Below are 22597 nucleotides of genomic sequence, written 5' to 3' on the forward strand. Positions count from 1 at the left end.
GAGTCCTACGTCGCCTGCCAGGTTACTTCATTCTTAGTGTTTGTGCTATACTTGAACCGAGAGAAATTAATTAAGACTGTGAAAAGAAGTGAGAGAATGAGAGAGCAGAATGGCCTGCAATTCCTATTGGAGCCTTCCATTCCCTAAAAATATCATATCTGATTTGATCAACCGATTGGGTCCAATCTTTTTCTAATGTAGTCGAACCGGTCCAATCGACACCAATGTTAGAGAGGAGAAGCGAGCCGAATGCGAACAAATAGACTTGAAGCACATAATACAAAACACGGTACAAAATTATGAGAAATTTAATTGTCAATCTGCAGTGGGCCTCAATGTTTGTGGCTTCAATTAGATCACAATTATTTATATCTTCATGTTTTATATTTCACTTCGATACCTGTCGGTCGGAACCGACAATCGACATATTGTCTGATACATTGAAACATACATACCAAATGGTACATTTCTCCTGTATTCTCATCGTATGAAATACAAAACGGTGGATATTGACCCAATTGGTAGATGAGATGAATATTTACCAAAAGAAAATATCTTGTTTCCCAAAGTAAAATGCATTACAAAATTGAGATGAATATATTTTCACTGAACTCAAATTTGATGGTTTTTATGGTATTAACATGATATAACCTAAAACTAGATGATTACATACAAGTGTGAGACATCCAGCGGTCTCCATTCCCTGAAACCTAACTTGGACGGCTAGGATCTTTGATCCCACGAGTGATAAAGTCACTCCCTTTTGTTTTGAACTATGCATTTCTCCGCTCATAGTTTAGCGTAGAGTTGGACAACGCATAGCAAATATGGGGGTAAATCTATCTCCATTCCCTGCGTATATACCTCTCGAATAGAAATCAGAGTGCCAGAGGAAGCTTGCAGTGCTCGCATATCACTCCGTGACTGTCTTGGCCTCAAGGAGAGGCTGGAAGTGGTTCTCCGTCGAGCAACGGCTGGTTTCATGGCCTTCTCCGATGCCGGCACGTCTCTGTCGGGTTATTAATTGCGGTTCTTCATCTCGCACTTGCGTTGCGGGGGCGGCAGAGGAAACAGGGTGGGGAGCGTCGTTTCTCGGATGATGAGCGGTGGTCGAAGATGGTGAGGAGGAATCTCGTTTTGGCATTACTCTGCCTCACGGTTCTCGCGCCCATCGTTCTTTACACGGATCGGCTCTCCGCCGCCTCCGAGCCCAGCTGTGAGTGCCCGAAAGTGAGGGAGAGGGGCAAAGATGGAGTCTTTTTAGGGGGAAGATGGGGTTCTGATGAGTGATTTACGAGAAAGTCTCGTCTTTTTTACGGTGTTCTCATTGTTTTGTTTCCCTTTTACAGCAAATGACGAGGTCCTTGATGAAGCTTCCGGTCTGGTAAATCTCCTACGCCGCGGAGACATTTTTGTGCATTTCTTTCTTTTGTTTAATCTAAAGAGAGACATGTCTTTTTCCAGAGCTTTGGGACGAACCAGGTTCGGGAACCGCATGCGCTTTCGCAGGTGGCGTTCAGAATTCTCTCTCGACCCTTCTGCCTTCGTACACGCGTCTAATTCTCAAATTTTGGTGAAAGGTTTGATCTTTCTACCTCCTGTATCTGCTCGCAGGAGTTGACGAATTCCGTAAAAGAGCCAGTCGGAGTTATATATTCTGATAATTCAAGCAATTCCAATCAGATTCCGACTGATCCGGTGGATGGATTTGCATCATCAACCACCGCAGGTAGGGTTTCCCTTTGATGTGTAGGTATTAGGATTGTTTGCCCTTCAATTGGAAGAATCTTACACTTTGTGGATCTTAATTATAATGGTTACATGGAGAGCTCTTTAGGTGGTCAAGATGATGTGGTTCATTACTACTCTAAAGAATGGTAGGTCGATGGTGACTGTTGATTTCTCGACTATTTACAGAATTGCCATTGGGGAAATCTGAGGAGCACAAGAGCAGAGTTCTGTCGGCAGCGGTGGATGAGAGGAGTCGGCCGGAGAGGGAGGCTGTGATCAAGGAAGTGACCAATGGGGTGATAGGAAACGGGTTGGAGAAGCCCGAGTCAGTGGAAGAGCACAAAGAAATGGGATCTCAACAAACTATTCCTAATTCTATTCCAGCAAAAGAGGTGGCTTACTAATTTGTTTTGCAGTCAATTCTTACAATACAAATGTCTTTGGATTTTGCATTATTTTCTCTCTCTTTCTCTTTTCTTTTGTAGTATCACATCTGATTAATTATTGTTGCTTCTGAACAAGTGGGAACTTAGGGAATTTACGATTCCAGAGCACATTCTTTGGTGCTGATGACTTGTTAGCACTATTATGCCATCTCATATTTTTTGCTTTTTTCTTCCTATTTTAATTGAATGTGTGATTTGGTTGTGCTTATCGGGCAGTTCTTATCTGCTAGGAAGAAAATTATGGTGGAGTTTCCATAGCAATTCATTGTTCTATTATCTAGAGGAAATTAAAGTCAACTATAAGCTGCTGCTGATGTAGCTTGATGGAATAGGATCTTATATTTTATTGGTGACATCAGAAATATACCTGACCATAGGTGGAAAAGTTAGTACAATATATTTGGCAATCCAACTTCTCCCAGCATTTACTAGTCCTGAAAAGTTACAAGTACCTTGACTTAATCATTTGAGCAAACGTTTTGGACTGTCAAACTACCACGATTGTGTGAACCTACTTGTAACGAACTGGGATTTTGGCTTTTGAACTTATTACACAGGAAGCTTCCTCATTTCAATTCTAAATTTAGGAAGTCGGATTAGTTTGATCAGATCTTGATGGTCCATCGGACTAGTCCAAAAGATGTGATTGATGTTAACTAGGGGTGATAAAGGGAAAATAATGACATGAGTGTTCTCAGAACGCAATCATTTCATTTATGCTTTGTGATATCTGTTTCCAGTCCCTTCTGCAATCTCTGTCTTTGATTTCTAATTATGGTGCCTGCAATGTGCGTTGCTTTGTTTACGTGTATAATGTGTTTACAGGAAAATGAATCTGAAAAGCAACATAGACAGACATCTCCTAGGAACAATCCAGAAAAACGGCAGACAATCCTGAGAAAGAAGAGCAGCAACATGACAATTCCTGATGCTAGGGTCAGGCAGCTCAAGGACCAGTTGATTCGTGCAAAGGTCTATCTTGGCATTGGGCCCATTCGAGCCAATCCTCACCTTGTAAGGGAGTTACGCTTACGTATAAAGGATACTCAGCGTGTACTTGGAGATGCAACCAAGGATTCAGATCTGCCAAAAATGTAAGTTTTTCCAATTTTTATGGGAAATATAATATGCAAGCCTTATACATGCATACAACGGTTGTGTTTGTATGCACATGGATGGGGCTTATGCTTGCTTCTCTGATATTGATGACCTTGTTTTCCCAATTTTGGCTAATTTAGCACATATGAGAAACTGAAGGCAATGGAGCTAATTTTGAATAAAGGCAAGCAGATTCAAGATGATTGTGCTGCTGTTGTAAAGAAGCTCCGTGCTATGGTTCACTCTAGTGAGGAACAGTTACGAATTCATAAGAAGCAGGAATTGTTTCTAACTCAACTTGCTGCTAAAACCATTTCCAAAGGTCTACACTGTCTTCCTCTACGGCTTTCCAACGAGTACTTTTCCCTGAACTCCAGCCAGCAACAGTTCCCATATCGAGAAAAGTTTGAAGACCCTGATCTCTATCACTATGCTTTGTTTTCGGATAATATATTGGCTACAGCAGTGGTGGTCAACTCAACTATATCTAACGCCAATGTGAGTGCTCGACTATCATCTGTTCTGTCTTTCATTTTAACAATTAATCTCAATTTGCTTTGGTTAGTTAAAGAGAGTATATCTTACTTGCAGAACCCTGCAGACCACGTTTTCCACATTGTAACTGATAGACTGAACTATGCAGCTATGAGGATGTGGTTTCTAGCTAACCCACCTGGAAAAGCCGCCATTCAAATTCAGACCATTGAAGAATTTACGTGGCTAAATGACAACTACAGTCCAGTATTGAAACAGCTTAGGTCCCAGTCCATGATTGACTATTACTTCAGGACTCATCATGGTACTGCAAATTCTGATGCAAACTTGAAGTACAGAAACCCAAAGTACCTATCCATTCTAAATCACCTGCGATTTTACCTACCCGAGGTCTTTCCAAGGCTCAGCAAGGTGGTGTTTTTAGATGATGATATTGTTGTACAGAAGGACCTGACTGGCCTTTGGAAGGTTGACATGAAGGGAAAAGTCAATGGTGCAATCGAGACATGTGGGGAAAGCTTTCACCGATTTGACAAATATCTCAATTTCTCAAATCCTCTTATTGCCAAGAACTTCAATCCCCGTGCTTGCGGTTGGGCATACGGAATGAATGTGTTTGATTTGGATGAGTGGAGGAAGCAGAAAATCACACAAGTCTATCACTACTGGCAGAACCTGGTAAGACATGATGCCTATACAAGTTGCTGAATTAGTATACTTGAATCATCTTTAGAAGGGACCGGGCAACATTATAGGCCTTGATGATGAGCTTAGGATGCTGCATTGGTATGAAACAACCTTATAATGGCATGTGGCACATATCATGACTATAGCACAGTGTGATAAGCGTAGTAGTTATATTTTTCTTTTTTTCTAAAATTTTGGATGAGATGTTTTATTTTGTTTAGAGCCTAAAATAACTTTCAAATGCGCCAAAATTACACTTGTTGCGACTGTGGAGCAGCATATTTCTAATCTGTTTGTTATCTCTGTTCTCACAGAATATTGATCGACAGTTATGGAGATTGGGAAGTCTTCCTCCTGGCTTAATAACATTCTACAACCATACAATTCCCATCGATCACCGGTGGCATATTTTGGGCCTTGGGTACAATGCACAGGTGGACCTGAAGGACATCGAATCGGCTGCAGTCATCCACTACAACGGAAACATGAAGCCTTGGTTGGATATCGGCATGCCTAAGTATCGTGGCTATTGGTCCAAGTATGTAAACTACGATCACGTTTTTATACGGGACTGCAACATCAATCCTTGAAGAGTGGATGTGGCGCTTAAGCATCCTTCCAACCCTCTCTTGCCTCAGCATGGAGTAAAAATGTTCAGCTCAATTTTGCTCTCATTAATAAGTGCTCTTATTCGTCGTTAGTTTTTCTTATTCCCATAGTTTTTGCCATCTGCACAAGTGCAGTTGTATTGTACATGTTTCATCTCTAATATCACATCTTATAAACTTTCATTCAAATTACTGTAAGCCATATTGTTTCTACTACCCTGAGATTTAACTGCAATGTATCTCTCTCATCCTTATAACATGTTTCTTTCCCCCTTTATGAAGTTTCTTGGTTTGCTTATCTCATTTGAATCTAAAAAGCAGTCTGCTTTTGGAAAAAGCTCAAATGTCTGCACGATAGATATTTCAGTAAAGTTTCTTGCTGAGTCAATAATACTTGTGTATTCAATGAAGGTGTTTGATGTAATGCCAATGCCTTTTTCTCGTGTTAATTGCATATGTATCTACAAAGTACCATTGGAACAGTTTCATCAAAACCCCAAAATGAACAAAGATTTTTTATTAGAATCACCAACCAAATAAATTAGCAACTATACTTCTATATCTAAACAAAAGAATTAAAAAAGAGGGGCTAAATCCTAAAAAATGGGATCATCTCGACCCAGTGATGTTAACCTCATGAGAACGCATTCACCACCAGAGGACTTCTCACGTAGTGCTTACCGTCGGTCCATGTCAGGCCACCAAAGACATACCCTACACCGACACTCTCGCTACGCGACCGCAGCCTGACTTGGAACGTCTTCTCCTCCCCAACCTTGGCAAACTCGAGCGTCTGCGGCTTCACCGAGACGTGGATGCCGAAGGGAGCCTTGATCCTCACATTGTACGTGCCGGGCGTGCCGACGTTCCTCACGGTGCGAGAGACGGTGAAGGACTTCTGGAGGTTCGGGACGGTGATCGATGGGTAGTTCAAGTCCTCCGCCCTCATGGTCTTCGACGGGCAGGCGAAGCGCTTGCCGATGAATTGCGCCATGTTGGAAGCGTTGTACCCGCGGCTGCACAGGAAATGCACGTAGTCGGTGAAGGTGATGTCGTACACCAGCCCGGGATCCATGGCGCGGTTCGGCCGCACATGCCCTGCGCCGTAGTCGAACGGTATGGCCTTCTCGCGGTTATCGTCCTTCATTGGCGTTCTCGTGTTGTCTCGAGTTCTCGCTGCCATAGAATCCAGAACTTCAATTAAGATCACGCAAGATAGAAGAGCAATACGTTCCGTTGTTGACGATCTCTAACCGGTTGTCATGACGGCCGATCTGATAACAGCAGGACTCCAACGAGGATGGAGCTTCTTCAGCAGGCCTGCGACGCCGGAGATGTGAGGGCAGGACATCGACGTGCCGGACATGACATTGAATCGGACACGTCGCTTGTCTAAATCCAGCATGGTAGGTCCGACTTCCTCGGTGAAGGCTGCGAGAATGTCCACCCCTGGCGCAGTGATATCAGGCTGCAATAGCAAGAAGGAATCGTAAGCTATGCAATTGAGAGGAAACGAACAAAGAAAGGCAACAGATACGACCTTGAGAATCTCGGGATTGATAAGATTGGGGCCTCGAGATGAGAAAGAAGCCATGGCCGGCGCTGGTTTCACTCCCAGAACTGTAGTTACAGGTGAAATGGTAGCGGTAGGTGACCTATCAAAAAAGATCGAGTTCAGTGGCCAGAAATGACTCGTCGAATTCCTGACAAGATCATACTTGGTAGATTTCAGATAGGAACTCAGTCTCAGAGCATCTTTGTATGTAATCATTGAAGCAGGGAGGAAGTGGGGATCCGCAAGGAGGCTGTTCCCTTCCTCATCGCTGTTAGCGAGGATCATCCCCGCCCCGCCGGCCTTCAAGACGTCGACGCCCTTCTCCACTCGTGCAAACGACGTATCGCGCGTGCAAACTACGATCTTTCCTCGAACTTTCTCGGGGTCGAGTGTTCCGGGGTAGCACCAGCCACTGCAATTCCCACAAACAATTGTTCATGCTATGTATGGAATGCGAGCAGGACTACAGGGGAGCAACTCTGTTCTTACGCTTCTTCGGCGGATGAATTCGGGCGCTTCGCATTAGAGCCATCGATCAATGGATAGGGCTTATGGGCTGGAAGAGATTTCGGCGAGAGACTCACTCCCTGAAAGACGACGCGTTCCAACTGGTCGAGTCGTGTATGGAGCGGTAATCGATCGAAGACGAAAGAAGCAAACCTTTATCTTCTTGTTGCTGCCGAGAGTGACGAGGGAATAGAACTCCCTGTCGATCGTGCTTGCTCCTACGGTGAATATCCATGGCGCAATATTGGAGACCGTGCCAGGGGTCGGTCCGTCGTTGCCGGCGGAGCACACGACGGTGATTCCTCGCTGCACTGCATGGAACGACCCCAAGGCGATGGAGTCGAAGAGGTACTCATACGGAAGACCACCTACCGACAACGAGATGACGTCGACGCCGTCGTGTATGGCGTCATCGAAGGCAGCAAGAATGTTGGCATCGGCGCAGAGCCCCCAGCACACCTTGTAGGCGGCGACCCTCGCATGGGGCGAGCCACCTCTGGCAGTGCCGTTGGCTTCGCCGTAGATGTTTGCGCCGCGGACGATCCCCCCGGCGGCCGTGGAGAGCGTGTGGGTGCCGTGGCCCTCGCTATCGCGGGGAGAGTACTCTACCGGCGGCGATGCACTGTTGGCCTGATGGGACAAGTCATAGAACCGGGCACCAATCAGCTTCCTGGATCACCCAAAAGGAAGCTTTAGCATCGCGTATAGTCTCTGCAATAGAACACCGAGAACCAGGAAGAAGAAGAAGAAGACCTGTTGCAGTGAAAGCTGTGCTTCGTGCTGTTCTGGCAGATCCCTCTCCATCTCTTCGGAACCGGCCCGTATCCTTTGTCATCAAAGCTGTCGGATTCAGGCCACACACCTTTCGAATGAAAACGCAGCTTCGTCAAAGATAATCCAAACAGAAAAGAAGGAACAAACGAAGGCATTGAAGGTATGGACGAAGAACCTGTGTCGAAATTGGCTATAATGACGTCGTCGCCATAGTTGGCTTTGGCCCAAATAGATTCGGGGTGCGCCTTCCCCTGCCTGTTCAAGAATCCGCCCATGACATCCCATGATCTGGTCGTGTGCAACGTCTTCATGGTGTTCTCGAACACCGATATGACATCGGGATGCTCTGCACCGAGAGAAGCGAATCCAAGATCACAAACCGTCAGAAGGAAGAGCTCAATGCAAGACAAGAACTCTAACCGGAGATCAGCGTCGCTTCTTCCTCTTCCAACATTGCAGCAAAGCCATTGATATGTTTCGTGTAGGAGTAGAAGATTGCAGAGCGAGCCAGTTCCTCGCTGTGATGAAAGATATGAACTTTAGATCAGCACTAGAACTGTTGTTTTTGGATCAGAGTAACAGTAATACCTTCCAAAAGTGGATCCCAAGAGCTGATAATGAGACTGAGTTGCACTCTCGAAGTCTGCAGGGGTGGGATTGGCGCCATGAGAGTGCCCGCCGAGGTACACAATATAAGCCTGGCATCACATCCCACGGACAAACGTCAGCAGATCTATCTGCGTGGTTATATATGGTTACGGGACGTCGTCGCTCACCTTCTTGGTTGCGAGGACTGCTGGATTCTGCAGCGAGGAAAGGAATGCGATGGCGAGAAGAAAAAGATGAAGCTTCGTCATCTCTCGCGATTTATGTTCCTCCCCTGTTTCCTCGTTACTAGCAGCGCCGATGCAGCGTCTATATATATAAGACACTTGGAGAGTCGGAGTGGATGCACGTAGATAGAGCAGATACAGTTCGTTTGGAGAGGCTACTGATGAGGAGATCCTTCGACGGAGGAATAGGGATGAAGGTTGATCTGTTATGGACTCTTTCCAGGATAATAGAATTAGATGGAATCCTCAGAGGAAACATATTAATTGCCTCTCGACATTTATGTGCACCGAAACTAAAACTGGAGAGAGAGAGAGAGAGAGAGAGAGAGAGAGAGAGAGAGAGAGAGAGAGAATCCTCAAAGCAATCATATTAACTGGCTATTTATCTGTACCGTGAGAGATTTGGAATTTTGGCTGAATTATCACTGCATATTGTATTAATTCCTTTGGTGAAATTTCTGAACATATTATCAGGATCGAAAGGAAATATGAAGTCAAAGACCTCATGAAGAACATGTCTTTGTCTTCCCAGGCAATTTTGCTCTGTGCAGATTATTTTTCCCTCAATCTGTGAGCAGGGATGCTGCAGTTCATGTTTTGCACTCTGTAGAGAGAAAGTGAGAGAGAGAGAGAGATCACAGATGCACCAACTCGAGTGCAGAGATAAAGTTGTTACTTTGAGTTCATCTCTTGGGTAGAAGACTTAGTCGCCAATGATCTGTCGATTAATCTTATGACTTATAATTTCTGGCCATGCCTGATGTGGGCACAACTTGCTGCAAAAACACCATTGACATCTCCCTGATGATGAACTTGCAATGTTCTGTTCCAGAACAGAGGATGAATTAGTAAGAGACAGCAATAAAATGAAGAAATAAGAGGCATTAATCGCTGTTTCTTAGTGGTTTAAGCTGGCACATTGAGATATATCACCTTGATCTACATGTCAAGGAGATGAAGACTCTTCACCCTATCTTTGTGTGAGTAATGAAGGCACTACATGAATATTCAAAGTCGACATGCATGCAATCTTCTAGTATAACATATTCATGTTCGATAAGCACCACAAAAACTTCCAAGCTGCTTCCTACATTACAAGGAATCAACAACTCTCAGATAAATTATAACCCAAAGTGATACGAACCACAATGCACAAAGGATGCCACATCCGAGGCAACAACCGCTACTGTCGCTAATTCCAACAAGAAAGCGGCAGTCACCTACCGAGGGATCGAGAAATGTAACGATCCCAAGCCCATCAAAATCACAGCTCTTTGAATCTTGCTTCTGTAGCTGATAGTAGCTGTTGAAGGCATAAGAGATGTTCCCCTTCTCGCCGATCGTGTTGCATGATCCTCCATAGTACAGAGTTGTGCAATCAGCAAAACTGCAAGCGAGCTTCATGTGGTTCGTGACACCGGTGAGATCCTGAGATGGATTAGCAATGCACCACCTTGATGGAAGGTATGGAACATTCCTCGCATTCTTCAACCAACCATTACCTAATCCAAGGTTCAAGGGGTACTTGGCTTGGCCATCAAAAGAGTAGATTCCCCAGTGCCGTTCAAAGTTTCCAGGTAGGATGTTCTTTTGTTCTTCATCGAGAAGACTGAAGAGATATATATCGACTGGAGGAATCCCAGGCCTCGAAGGCGTTCCCTTGTTGCTCAAAACATGACTGATGAGGCCTTGGTTAAAAGCCCTTGCAGCACTTAGATTTGCGCTTGGTGCTCCCTCTGTAGGCCAGCCCACCTCTCCGACGGCTACGGGCATTTGCCCATATCCAATTTTGTTGAGAGCAGCCACCAAGGTATCGAAATTACCATCAAAGGCATTGTAATAGACATTCTGGCCGTCGACAACTGGGTGAGAAGAGCCCTCGAAAAAGGCATAGTCTTGTGGGAAATCTGCACTCTGATAGAGACTTAGAAAGGGATAAATGTTGACCACAAAGGGAGAGCCATTTGAGTTAAGAAAAGAAACAAGCTGGGTCATTATCTGCGTCAGCTCAGGCCGAAACACTCCTTGAGAAGGAACTGAAGCTGACTGATAAGCATCAGCATTACAAGGGACTACTAGCTTTATATAGCCTGCAAGATTTGCTCTAGCTAATGATTGCTGAAGGTTGAGCATCGCTGGGAGAACTAGTGACTGATATCGTCCTTGATAGTTTGTGAGGAAGGGCTCATTTCCAACTGCAACATATCTGACAAGAGAGTGATTTGAGTTCCAATATGATATATTACAAATGAACGTAAGGAACAAACATCTGGATAATCTTATCCTTTTTAAGGATTAGCTAATCCAATTACAAAAATGTAATACGGAGCCAATAAATTTTCTTAGCCTACAATGGATTTCCATATGCATATGTGTAAATTCATGCTAGCGAAAACTTTTAATTATATTAAATGTTTAAACTTAGCACAAGCCCACTAACTACAATTTGAATGTCACAAAGTTCCAGTGTACCCAATAACATACCATCTAGGTTTCTTGTTAAGGAGCCCATCTACACAATCAACAAATGCCTATTCTTCTTGATCATGGATATCTTAATCCTTCTATAATGAAATTCAAGCCATATACATCTGCTGACTTCTTGAAACCCTCACGATCATGCCCTTGAGTTTAGCATTCAAGATTATTTATGTACTGAGTTTCTTGACTCATTCTTTCCTTTGGGCCTAGTTCTTGATTTGAGACTCACATTCTCTCAAGAGGCTTACTCAAGTTTGAGCATAACTCTTGATTTTGTGTTCTTTTATGGGCTTCATTCTTGAGGTGAGACTTATTCTATCTAGATGCTTATTACCAGGGTTCAATGTTGACCCTGAGTTTTATGCCACTGAGCAACTGCTTATTTAGATAGATACAAGAATATCTACTTTGGTTTTCCTTATCCTTAATTTCCTTTTTCCAATGACAGAGTGTCCAATTAATTTCAATCATTGTAGCATGTAAACCATGTCTTTGAGGCAGGGCATATATACATTCGATCATCTAGCATTCTCCCTTTTAGTCATATTTCATGATCAACTTCTAGCCATGTTCTCCTTATACATAGTCACTTTACCTGTTGTCAACTCCAATCAATGTGGTATATAACCCACATTCCTGAGGCAAAAAGGACTGCTAGATATGAATGCATCTTCACCTTGCATCTTTACTCATGATCATATATGTATCAATACTTATCGCAAGGTCCACTTAACGATCATAAATCCTTTTTGTCGGTGATGCTGCTACACCACGAATGTGGCATGTAACCCATATTCAAAAGGAACATGAATTACTGCATACATATGTCTATCATGCATCCAACCTTTATTCATACATTCCTCAACATATCAGATACATATGTCAGTCTTGCATCCATCCTTCAATTTTACATTTCTAACTTGTAGCAAGATTATCAATAAAAGTCAAAATCTATTTTACCTATGATAAAAACAATGCCTGATTAATTCCAATCGACATGGAAAATGACCTATGTACCTAAGGCAAAAGGATCACTGTTATAATATGCACATTTGCATCTAGCACCCCTTTATTTGATCATACACATATCCCATGCTAAATTCTTGTGTGTCCCTTTGCATCTTTACTAGTGAAAGGTAAAGGGCATTTCATCTGGTAATTCAATTATTTCTTTCCCTATGCTTTATCAAATATTGTAAGCATAGTAGATTAAGCGTTTTATATGAATCTTAGCAGACATGTGTTTGTTGAATAATTGAAGAACAGTTCTGGACTTTGTTAAAACTACGATTCCCACTTCCTCAATCCTCAAAAACTTCACCTTTAGCGTCCAGAATCAGAATGCAACAGAAGCAATTGCTCAAACAGTTGTTCTACGATCAACAACAACGTACCTTATATCAACGCCGCCTTTAACCATGTACCTCGACACATTCTGACCGACCCATTGATCAGAAGCAGCGATGGAAGACGCCAAAGCCGCCAACAAGTCATTGGGGATCCCCACCATCACCTCGATGCCGCTCCCCCTCAGGGCCCAGAGGACCTCCGGGTCCGCGTCGAACAGCTTCACCTTTCCAATCTTGTTCTCCCTCATGAGATCCACCACCACGGAGGGGGGGAGCTTGTGGGAGGACAGTGTCCCCCAGTTGACGCCAATGGCGGAATCCACAAAAAGGAGGCATCTTTCAAGGAAAAACCCCCAAAACAGAGCCTTTGCCAAATTGGAAGCTGCCATTTCCACCAAAGATTTGATCTTTATAGCGATATCAAGGGCGCAAGCGGCATTGGAGTGGATCTGGAGCAAGGTTTTGTGGAGACGGAGAGAATGAGCGACGGTTCTGGGCTCCAGTGAGGTTGGTGGTGGGAAAGAGAAAGAGACAGAGAACCAAACCCGAAATTAAAACTGAGAGAGAAAGGAAAGCCGAAGGAATCAATGAAGTGAATGGTACGTTATACAAAAGGAATTCAGCAGAGGAATCTTACAATCCAACAATCCCTTTGACAAGTGGTGGATCATTAAGATCTTGGAGGTCATCTGATGGTCTTGGATCGAGTTGGACAAGGTGATCAGGCAATCCATTACAGCCAATCAATGCTGGCCTTTTGTGAAGAAGACAAGGGCCACCTCGTTAACGGATCATTCTTCTGCAGGGGAGAGAGTAAAGATGATTTGGGTTTGGAGTCGCAGACAACTCCGATGAGGTGGATTAAGAGCTGCAAACTGCAAGGGATTGGCTGAGGTCTAATTGCCCATGAAAGGAGAGGAAAAGAAGAGAAAAGATGTGAACACAGGAACTCACTTTACTGCATAAGGCTGCATATATCGCATGACAAATGGAGGAAGCGAAAGGTGGCAATCTGCCGACAAAGAGAAAGCATTTGCATGTACTGAAGATTCCGTTGATGTGCCCTGTTTTGTTTCCTTTCATCTGCTGCGGAGTATTCTTCTGTTGCCTTTACTGTTAAAAGAGCTCCGAAGCAGTAGGCTTCCACTGCATTCCAGGGTCAATCTCATTCATTTATTTTTTTTATCATTGATTTTTATTTTAAGGGTAAATTCTCAGAAAAATATTAATTTTTTTTTACAGAACATCCCTTTTTATTTTATTCTCACATAAATTTTTTTTTTATTTTCTAAAATATGAAATTATGCTTGTGCAACCAACCTCTCTTATTTTATTGTCGCATAATAATTCTTGTTTTCTAAAAGATGATATTATACTCGTATAATCAACCTCCGTCGCCTTCATACCGCAACGAAGCCTTGTCGTCTTTCATCATGTCGATTGCCATACCCTCTTCATGCATCATGTTCATCTACCTTCAAGCGAAGGAGAAAGAGATAACCACGATAGAGCTTCCCTCTCTTCTCTCCCACACAGCCCATCGTGCTAAGTGTCACTCGCACCAACCATCGTTTGCACGAACCCGTCTAGGCAACATAGAGCATAGGTGCACGACGAGGTCGAAATCGACAATGCAAGGTTAACCCCTCGTCGCCATCCATGACGCCCATAGCCTCACCCTTGAGACCTTCCTCCACCGGTAAAGGACAAATTAGGAGAGTTAAGAGAGAAAGAGGTCTATGAGAATATTATAATGGTAAAGCAAAATAACGACGATCACGATGACGATGAGACAAACATAACCACAACAAGATTAAAGGATAATCTCATCTTCTAGGAAAAAAGTACACAAACAAAAAGGAGATGCATTGACAAATAAAATAAAAAAACTTTAATTTTTTTTAAAATTCACCCTTGTTTTAATTGAAGACAGATATTAGCATAACAATAAAATTGTACCTTTAAAGGTTAAGGTCAAATCACCAAAATAATCTCTCTAAACAAGGTGATACATTTTTTATATTTATTTTAATTATTTGAGGAGTTTTGGAGAAGGCAGGTTATCTCTCTAAACAAGGTGTCATTTGCAACAGTTCACAAGTAACCAAGCCTGCTCTACTGATTGATTCTCAAGTCCAATGGATGATCATGATCAATCTCCATTCAAAATGACACTAACAATCCATGATCAGTATTTAACACAGTTTAGCTTCCAAAATATGCAATATTATAATAATCAGGAATGTCAAAATAGCACCAATGACATGGAGAGGTTATGGTTCTATAGCAGGATTAACATAAACACAAGGTTAATACAAATGCACTAGCATTGACAAGCAAAATACAAGAGCATAACACTTATAAGAATTCATATAGCCCACCACACTCCTACAAAGATCTTCTAATGGGTAATATCAACTCACTATTTATACACAGACCTGACTGATTTTTCTACACACCCCCACACTGTTATCAAAACTGACTGTAATCTAATCACACAAAACTGAAATCAAGCTTAAAGTACATTTATATTCCTGAGTAGGGCACATATATAAGCAAATACCAGAACCGTTTCCCCCTGCTGCAGAAAGACATATTCAGACAACCAGAGTCAGAGGCACGTGTTAGTCGCATTAAGCTGACACTAACTGGGACACAACGTTTGATCAATCTTTCAAGGAGAATTGGCCGTAATGTCTGGAGAAAGATGGTTGTCAATTGCAGGCACAGCTGAATGACAATCTCAGTTCACCCCCTGGTCTTGGCTCTCTTCATGCCAAGGCTGTTATGGAAAGGGGAAACGGACCCTGATGTGTGAGAGCCATCGTCACGGAGGGTGCCATTGAGCATTGCAAGCTCTCGTAGCTGCTGCTTCTTAAAGAAATCCACGGACTCATCCTGCATAAGAAATGGGGAACAATCTTACATAGCTACCAGTAATTGTATCTGGCAGAGCAGGAAAATGAAACACTATCATTATTTGCAGAACATTAACAGCATTAAACTCCATGCTCGAGAGTAGAACAATACCACAGGCTTAAGCATATCTTCGAGTATCTCACGGGCTTGCAGTATGCGAGCATCAACAATTTCAACTGGCAAGTCTGCTTCTACAAGAATGTGAAGGGGCTCATTCAGATGTTCATATCCTGGCTTTCCCCTCATCATCTCCTCCTATGAAATACAATAGAAAATGTAGCTTCAGTGACTATTATGACATTGGATGCAAACATACATGTAATTTCAGTTTTCATAAATATCACAAAAGCCCGGTCATGTAACATACTAAGAAACAGATCTCAAAGAAAAAGAAATAACACAGGTTAAATATTAAAAGAAACATCAAGAGAACAAATTAAGTATCAAGAACTGTACATGTGAGTATGTGCTGTGCCTTGTTATCTCCCTTGATGCAGCCTGCTGAGCCACAGCTTAAACAAGGTTTCTAATCAGGACTGACCCAGCACAGGAAAGAAGCCAAAAGGTTGAAAAGTACAACCATTATGGTTGTTAATTCTACATCATCGATATTTGTTTTATGAGTAGTAGATAGAAATACAAAAATCAAGGTTTTGCTTCATTTCTAAGATATTTACCATAGGCTTCTTGGGATTCTCATTTTAGATGCAAACCAACTTGGATAAATGAGCCATGGGATTATGCAACAGTAAATATATAGGAGGGGAAAAAATTATCAGGATGATAATCTTGTGAAAAGTAACAGCGTGTACAAGAAAAATGACCCTTGCAGTTCCTTATCAGTATTACTAAAGACAAAAGCCTAGATCACACACAAAGAACCTCCTAAACAGAGAGGTCCAATCATCCTTTCAGGTTCTTGGTAGATTCTTCTAGTCTTATAGTTAGGACAAGAAACTATCATCCATCAGAAACATGATCTCCCATGAAGCACTCTCCTGATTTTGCACCCTAAACATCATTTGCTGCTACAACAGGCTCCTTCAAAGAAACCAAAGATTGAACAGGCTACAAAATGCTAATATTGGATGTACTGCATGTATAACTAAGCAACAGAAGGTCATAAGGAGATGTCTTGTCAAAGAAATCATTACACCTACAAATACATAATGATAAATGTTGCATCTAATCCTGCAGAAAAAGTCAAGGAAGATCCAAAATCATAAAAGGGACTAGGAAATTACAAAAAATTACTAGATTTGTGCACCTCTGACCGTGCAGACTAAACTGATACAGACGCACGTGAAGAACTTCCATCACATCTTAATAAACTTTTGAGGAGATTCTACCAAGCACAAAATTCTAACAAGGACAATCCACACATGGTCTTGTATTCCATCTACCCCATAAATGCGGTAGCAAGTTCCCATGATCAACTAAACCTTTATTTTCAAGCAGAAGAGACTTGTAAAATAATAATATCCAAGCTCTGACTCAGGAAATTAATATTGTACATGAGCGAACCAAGAGCAACTCTCATGGGAAATGTTCAAATAGAGAGAGAGAGAGATGGAAGGATAACATGTGAGGCTTTGTACAAATGCTTCTATCTTATATGATGCCAAAATTATCAAAAGAATCATCCAAGTTTTTCTTGTCCCAGAAAAACCTGAAAAGTTAAGGTACTATGTGCCACATCTATGGAATACTGAGTATATTCCATGGTTGTATATATAATATGCTTGTGACATGCACTGGTACCAGTGAAGAAAGATTGTTGAACTTAAATCTCATTTGGTAATATATGGTGCTTAAATCTGAAATGGAAAAATCCTAAAGCACATCAATATCCCTTTAACTGAAGAAAGATTGATGAAATATGGCTCATCCACTTTAATATTACTTGGGGTTATCATGAATTTTCAGGAAAATGTAAAAACATCTAGCTACATGTAGAAAGTGATGCAACTAACTTGCCTACAGTTGCAACATGGCAATGGCTTGCAGCCTCTGATATTGTAGTTTTGTAGGTTCATAATCACAATGCCATGCATGCATGTAAAACATAAAGTAACAGCTGAAAAGTGATTCTTACACGAGAAGGATCTTTAATGCTGCCCCGCCCCCTAATTAGGACACGACAACCAGTAGTTGCTTCAATTCGTTTGAGAGAGTTTCCTCTAGGACCAAGGAGCCGACCAACAAAGTTGTACTGTTCAATCATTAAAAAGTAAATCCCACAACAAATGCCTTCCAAAATACAATTAAGGAGAGAAATTTGGTTGTGACGAACATTAGGGTAGTGGTCCACTGGTATATCCACTCTAATTGTTTTCTTCACGAGAAGACCCGAGGAGCTGCCTGGGGGAACAACCCATCCGTTCCCTGATGAAGGCTGTAATATTCCCAATCTCTGCAGGATACAGACAAATACCACGACAAATGAAATCCACCAATTGACAATAGATAGTATTGAACAACAACATAATATGGGCACATATAATGCATATCAGCTTCATGAAGTAGAAGTAATAAGAACATTAGCAGAGAATATTCCAGTGCTCTGAGAAAGCAACAACAGGGCATTCTACAGACAAGGGGAAGAAATCTCAAGCTCACATGCAAACTAGTAAACAAAAATGCCTATTTCACAATGTTACAGATGCAACAAATTGAAGCTGGTACCATTTTGAGCGCATGTAAACACATTCTAGCTTCATGACGTAATTAGCAGAGAATATTCTGATGCTATGAGAAAGAAACAACAGTGAATTTTGTAGACAACGGGAAGAAATCTCAAGTTCACATGCAAGCTAATAAATAAATATGCATCTCTTACATACAATGTTGCGGATGCAACAAATTGAAGCTGAAAACAAAGGTCTACTATTAAAAGATAAGCAGCAGATACTAGAATACCTGCATTATCTAACAAATGCAGGATTATGGCAAGGAATTGATTGGTTAAGATAACGCAACAACAGATCACCGGAAAAAGAAGGAAATATTTCTTTGCTGGTATCTATATCTGAATTACCTAACATACCTATGCAATTAGGACAAATAAAATAAATTGAACTGGGGGTTCAGCCTTCTTTTTAAGATGCTAATGCTTTCAAGCGATCAATAATACTAGTCAGTAAGCTAAAATCCAGGACAATTTTAAACTCAAATGGTATGTAGACAACTATGTCGAATAGTGCAAGAATACAACTGGAACGTTTTAAATGACATCAAATGTAAACAGCACACAAAGGATGCACTCATTCAGGACAACTAATTCATGTTAGCCATCCGTTGCATCAAAATATGTACACTTTTGGTGAGCAGCAATATACTAGATATAAAAGAAGTCATGTTAATGGTTAGTAATCGTACTTCAGATTGAAATGTTGATGCCCAGCCATTCATATCAGCAGCACCTCCATTTGAAAATACTCCTCCAGTAATTAGTGGGCTACCATGTTCAAGCCCAGTTTGATCTAAAAGTGATGCATTCTCCAACAGTGTGGTTATACGCAAAATTTCTGCTCCACAATTCCAATTTCAAGCACAAGAATTACCAGTTAGCTTTTTGTTAACTAAATTAGTCAGAAGTAAATGAACAGGCACAGGTTAAATGATTGGTACCACAACCATATTAGTCCAAATATCAAATTTTGTAATATACAAATAAAACCAGGAAAAACCAGAACTAGCTTATTGTGGTCCAACAAGAAAGCAATCAAAAGAACATTATATGCAAAGAATATAGAGTACTGTCAATTGGCAGAGCTTTCGTTACTGCCAAAATGAAAATCTATCTATCCAACTTACTATGAAGTACAGAACAAAAAAGAAGAGCTAATACATATCTCAACTACATTGTGCAGCTATCTGATAGTCATCAATCTTGCCTGGTTGTCATATTGGGCACAAGAAAACTGTAAGGCTCTCACTGTCAGCCAAAAGTCTACATATCTCAACTACATTGTGCATGGAATATTTCAGGTCACTGACCTATTTTCATGGCAACAAATATTTTCAACACTAGACCAGCACATGGTACTCTTTTTGTGTGCTAATAAATTATCAAGCAGTAACTCATTTTGTGTGTGTGCACATGCAGAGTCATGCATGTATGAAACTCAGTAACTTGCTACACAAGGAAAAAATCTTCATTTGACATATTTGCAGTATTTTCACGCAGAAATTCAGTTCCACACAAATTAAAAAGTTCAATAAATCAATTTCCGATGAAAAAGCATCAAGTCCAAATTTGGTTTAAGATGGTAGGAGGAGTGGAGGACTGACTTATCAAAATAAGTCTCTTTCTATTGTTGTTAACAGGTAATTACAGCTCAACGCATGATGCTACAGGCACTGCAAGGTCAGGGAGGGCTAATATAGAAATATCCTATCAAGGGCATCTTGAATGCAGCCAAAAAGGGAGTGAGTAGATTGCCTACCAAATCACCACGAAATACTGAAGGCTAAATATTCTTCCTCGCTTGAGTTCCCTCTCTCTCTTTCTCTCTGCTCTTCCTATCAGCCGTCACAATGGAACTGGTTCTAGCTTCTGGTTTCTAGCCCTTATTTGAAGCCAAAGAAAGTGAATTTTACCCTCTCTTTCTTCCCTTCTCTTTGCTTTTTATGGCCCCAACATGCTCAACGAATGACAGATGATTCTGATGGCACATACTGTGCCTGCCACCAAATGGCACAGATCGCTCCACTGGAACAACAATCCTTGGTAAAGTTCAACAACCAGGCTAGTCTGGTTGTAGATAAGGAATAGTTTGACATAATATAACTCTGACTTAGGTAGTTTGCACAAATTCTCATTAGATTCCTCCAGGATTATCAAATGCACTTCTAATCGCACCTCGATTTCCAGTTTGTCAAACTATTCAAGCAGCTCCTTTCTTGCACCTGCCTAAATCAACTTACAAAATATATGCAAATTAACCTTATATTATTGTATATCCTAGGGTAGATCATATCCTAGTGGTTTATCTGATATAATGCTGGAAGGCATAAATTTGAAATCACTAAAACATCATAATTCAATTTCCTTTTTAAATTCTCACCAGGATCTTTTCTATGTTAAAGCGCAAGGACATCAACTGATTCTGTCTTTGATCATGAGTACAAATTTATTCGCAAATATTCCAAATATCCAAAATTGACCATGTCAATATTCATTCAGAGACACACCAAAAGTTTGATCATCCATTCATTCTATCTTCGTTTCTCTGAAAAGGCAAGTGCAATGTCAACAATATCAGTAACGATCACTAAGAAACTAAACATATCTTCAACAATTTATATTTTATATTCTGATGCAAAATGTTCTGAAGGCTTTTGATGACATTTGCACATAGGCACATGCTATTTTTGTAAGAATATTGGAAGGGGGAAAAGTGTGTAACCAAATCTAATACAGGAAGACTGAAAATAGCATACAAAACTATGTTAAGAAGCAAAAAACAGTACATCAGGAAGCAATAGTAAAGAGTACACATCCCATGCATATCAGAATTAACAAATATAATGCATTTTGGTTCATTGCAAAGCAGGTTCAGAAAGATATAATGTTATTCAGGAAACCAGAAACCCACCCTGGTTAAGCAAGCGATAGCTGTGAGGCAGCACTGGCACAAATGGACTGAGCTTCTGACGCTCTGCTAGCAACTCCGCTAGGTACCTGGCAAGTGATGCTTGTTTGAGAACTTTATGCAGGATGTTTGTCAAATAATTAAAACACATGAAATCCCCAACAACCAATGGAGGCACAAATATACACGTTTCCTGGCTTAATATTCACAATCAGAAGTAACCGATCTTCGACAAAAAAGAATCAAACCAGCACAACCAGCACTACAAATTCTAAAAATCAGGCCTCGCATCGATGGAATGTTCAAAAGCTCAGTCATTCATGAACATACCAAAAGAAGGAGCTCTTGCTACAAAATGCTATCAGACCATAGTATGGGAAAACCCACCGATCAAAATCTGAACAAGAAAGATATTTCCTTTTAAATCAGGAATCAGCTTGCCTGGATCACAGAAATATCCAGACTTCAATGGAATCTCCCAGAGATCCAGCACGAACGCAGATGAGAGTGAGATCACCGGTTCTACTAAAAGATTTTCAGAGAAATTAAAAGAAAGAGAAAAGAAAAATCGATCGCGAAGCAGAAAAAGCAGAAAGATCAAATCTTTTCTTTGATTCTGGACAAGGAGGGTTTCAGGAAGAGCGGGAACTCTACTTCTCCTGCTCGGCGAGGGCGCTGCCGGCAGAGCGCATGCCAGAGATGTGAGGGGAGTGCGGGGCGGAAGGGGACGGGGAATAGGCCATGTATCTTCCGGAAGCCATGGTCCCGGCAAGATCGGAGCCGGATTCCCGCTGTGTACAGCGATCGGGCGGCGGATTACGGCGAGATCGCGAGACCCTAATTAAGGAGCTGCCTTACTTTTATGGTTGTGTTGCGGGGAGGCGGAGAGAGAGAGAGAGAGGTGACGGAGAAAGAAAGAAGAAAGAAAGAATGGGAGAGCGATATTTATATGGGAATAAGAAGCGACCGGCGACAGTTACACCCCATAAATACGAACAATTATACGGTTAATAAACACGAGATAAGGGTTCAAATGTGATGTGCATTGGGTTCGATTGAGGAGGATTCATATCCTTCTTATGCCACTTTGAGCTGATCGTCCGTTCATCTTTCGCGATGATCTATCAATCGTAGATGGGCGGCGCTCAAAAAAGAGAATAATGATTTATTATTAATATTTCTAAGATACTCGTATGCATATGAGCATAAATGTTTCCATTATGCTTGTTTTTCTTTTCTTTTCTTTTTCTCTTAATTACTAGTGTTCAGCAGTGACACAGACAAACATAAATATCCTCATATTTTTTTCCTAATTACGAGTGACTAGCAATATCGGATAGTGGAGTGACGAGAAACGATGTTGACTCGATCGAGGGATTATGGATGAAATAAAAAAATTACAAGAATAAAGATATGATTAGTAATTATAGAATTATGAATAATAAAATATACCTCTGCATGCTAGGGTCATGGGCGAAGATGAAAAAAAGTCAACAAGGACCATCGTCATGCTTGCT

General features: G+C 41.4%; 4 protein-coding genes across 5 annotated transcripts; 1 reads left to right on the forward strand and 3 right to left on the reverse strand.

Moving 5' to 3' along the window:
- Positions 1-881: 881 nt before the first annotated feature.
- LOC135642276 (probable galacturonosyltransferase 4) lies at positions 882-5342 on the forward strand. The gene is made up of 9 exons (XM_065158284.1): positions 882-1216; positions 1350-1384; positions 1465-1509; positions 1615-1729; positions 1918-2123; positions 3003-3271; positions 3416-3773; positions 3867-4448; positions 4772-5342. Exons 1-9 carry the CDS (start codon positions 1117-1119, stop codon positions 5045-5047), a joined length of 1986 nt encoding a protein of 661 aa, XP_065014356.1. The 5' UTR covers positions 882-1116; the 3' UTR covers positions 5048-5342.
- Positions 5343-5655: 313 nt separating this feature from the next.
- LOC103991077 (subtilisin-like protease SBT5.3) lies at positions 5656-8842 on the reverse strand. The gene is made up of 11 exons (XM_065158763.1): positions 8678-8842; positions 8490-8599; positions 8322-8419; positions 8077-8247; positions 7881-7989; positions 7281-7797; positions 7110-7207; positions 6784-7032; positions 6606-6720; positions 6320-6533; positions 5656-6241 (listed from the first exon to the last, which is right to left on the reverse strand). Exons 1-11 carry the CDS (start codon positions 8756-8758, stop codon positions 5700-5702), a joined length of 2304 nt encoding a protein of 767 aa, XP_065014835.1. The 5' UTR covers positions 8759-8842; the 3' UTR covers positions 5656-5699.
- Positions 8843-9754: 912 nt separating this feature from the next.
- On the reverse strand, positions 9755-13488 carry LOC103990488 (glucan endo-1,3-beta-glucosidase 5-like). Its single transcript, XM_009409651.3, has 2 exons — positions 12610-13488; positions 9755-10940 (listed from the first exon to the last, which is right to left on the reverse strand). The coding sequence occupies exons 1-2, from the start codon at positions 12951-12953 to the stop codon at positions 9827-9829; spliced, it is 1458 nt and encodes a 485-aa protein (XP_009407926.2). The 5' UTR covers positions 12954-13488; the 3' UTR covers positions 9755-9826.
- Positions 13489-14873: 1385 nt separating this feature from the next.
- LOC135642339 (KH domain-containing protein At5g56140-like) lies at positions 14874-21992 on the reverse strand. Of its 2 annotated transcripts, XM_065158416.1 has the most exons (8): positions 21735-21992; positions 21084-21169; positions 18862-19010; positions 17777-17896; positions 17579-17695; positions 15940-15984; positions 15595-15738; positions 14874-15462 (listed from the first exon to the last, which is right to left on the reverse strand). In XM_065158416.1, the coding sequence occupies exons 1-8, from the start codon at positions 21839-21841 to the stop codon at positions 15313-15315; spliced, it is 918 nt and encodes a 305-aa protein (XP_065014488.1). In that variant the 5' UTR covers positions 21842-21992; the 3' UTR covers positions 14874-15312. The 2 variants fall into 2 exon arrangements, with proteins under 2 accessions (XP_065014488.1, XP_065014489.1); XM_065158417.1 differs by lacking the exon at positions 15940-15984.
- Between the last annotated feature and the right edge of the window lie 605 nt (positions 21993-22597).

The sequence above is a fragment of the Musa acuminata genome, chromosome BXJ3-7, assembly GCF_036884655.1.
Source record: "Musa acuminata AAA Group cultivar baxijiao chromosome BXJ3-7, Cavendish_Baxijiao_AAA, whole genome shotgun sequence".
Taxonomy (NCBI): Eukaryota; Viridiplantae; Streptophyta; class Magnoliopsida; order Zingiberales; family Musaceae; genus Musa; species Musa acuminata.

Bases quoted from the DNA above. Each gene is read 5' to 3' on its own strand.
- LOC135642276 (XM_065158284.1), top strand. From the start codon at position 1,117: ATGGTGAGGAGGAATCTCGTTTTGGCATTACTCTGCCTCACGGTTCTC. The intron at 1,385-1,464 runs GTAAATCTCCTA...GTCTTTTTCCAG, and splicing joins TTGATGAAGCTTCCGGTCTG to AGCTTTGGGACGAACCAGGT. The intron at 3,272-3,415 runs GTAAGTTTTTCC...TGGCTAATTTAG, and splicing joins GATTCAGATCTGCCAAAAAT to CACATATGAGAAACTGAAGG.
- LOC103991077 (XM_065158763.1), bottom strand. From the start codon at position 8,758: ATGACGAAGCTTCATCTTTTTCTTCTCGCCATCGCATTCCTTTCCTCG. The intron at 8,248-8,321 runs GTTAGAGTTCTT...CTCTCGGTGCAG, and splicing joins AGAAGCGACGCTGATCTCCG to AGCATCCCGATGTCATATCG. The intron at 6,721-6,783 runs GTATGATCTTGT...CTTTTTTGATAG, and splicing joins TCCTATCTGAAATCTACCAA to GTCACCTACCGCTACCATTT.
- LOC103990488 (XM_009409651.3), bottom strand. From the start codon at position 12,953: ATGGCAGCTTCCAATTTGGCAAAGGCTCTGTTTTGGGGGTTTTTCCTT. The intron at 10,941-12,609 runs GTACGTTGTTGT...CTCTCTTGTCAG, and splicing joins AAAGGCGGCGTTGATATAAG to ATATGTTGCAGTTGGAAATG.
- LOC135642339 (XM_065158416.1), bottom strand. From the start codon at position 21,841: ATGGCTTCCGGAAGATACATGGCCTATTCCCCGTCCCCTTCCGCCCCG. The intron at 21,170-21,734 runs GTAGAGTTCCCG...ATCACTTGCCAG, and splicing joins GCCCTCGCCGAGCAGGAGAA to GTACCTAGCGGAGTTGCTAG. The intron at 17,696-17,776 runs GTTCGTCACAAC...ATGATTGAACAG, and splicing joins CAGTGGACCACTACCCTAAT to TACAACTTTGTTGGTCGGCT.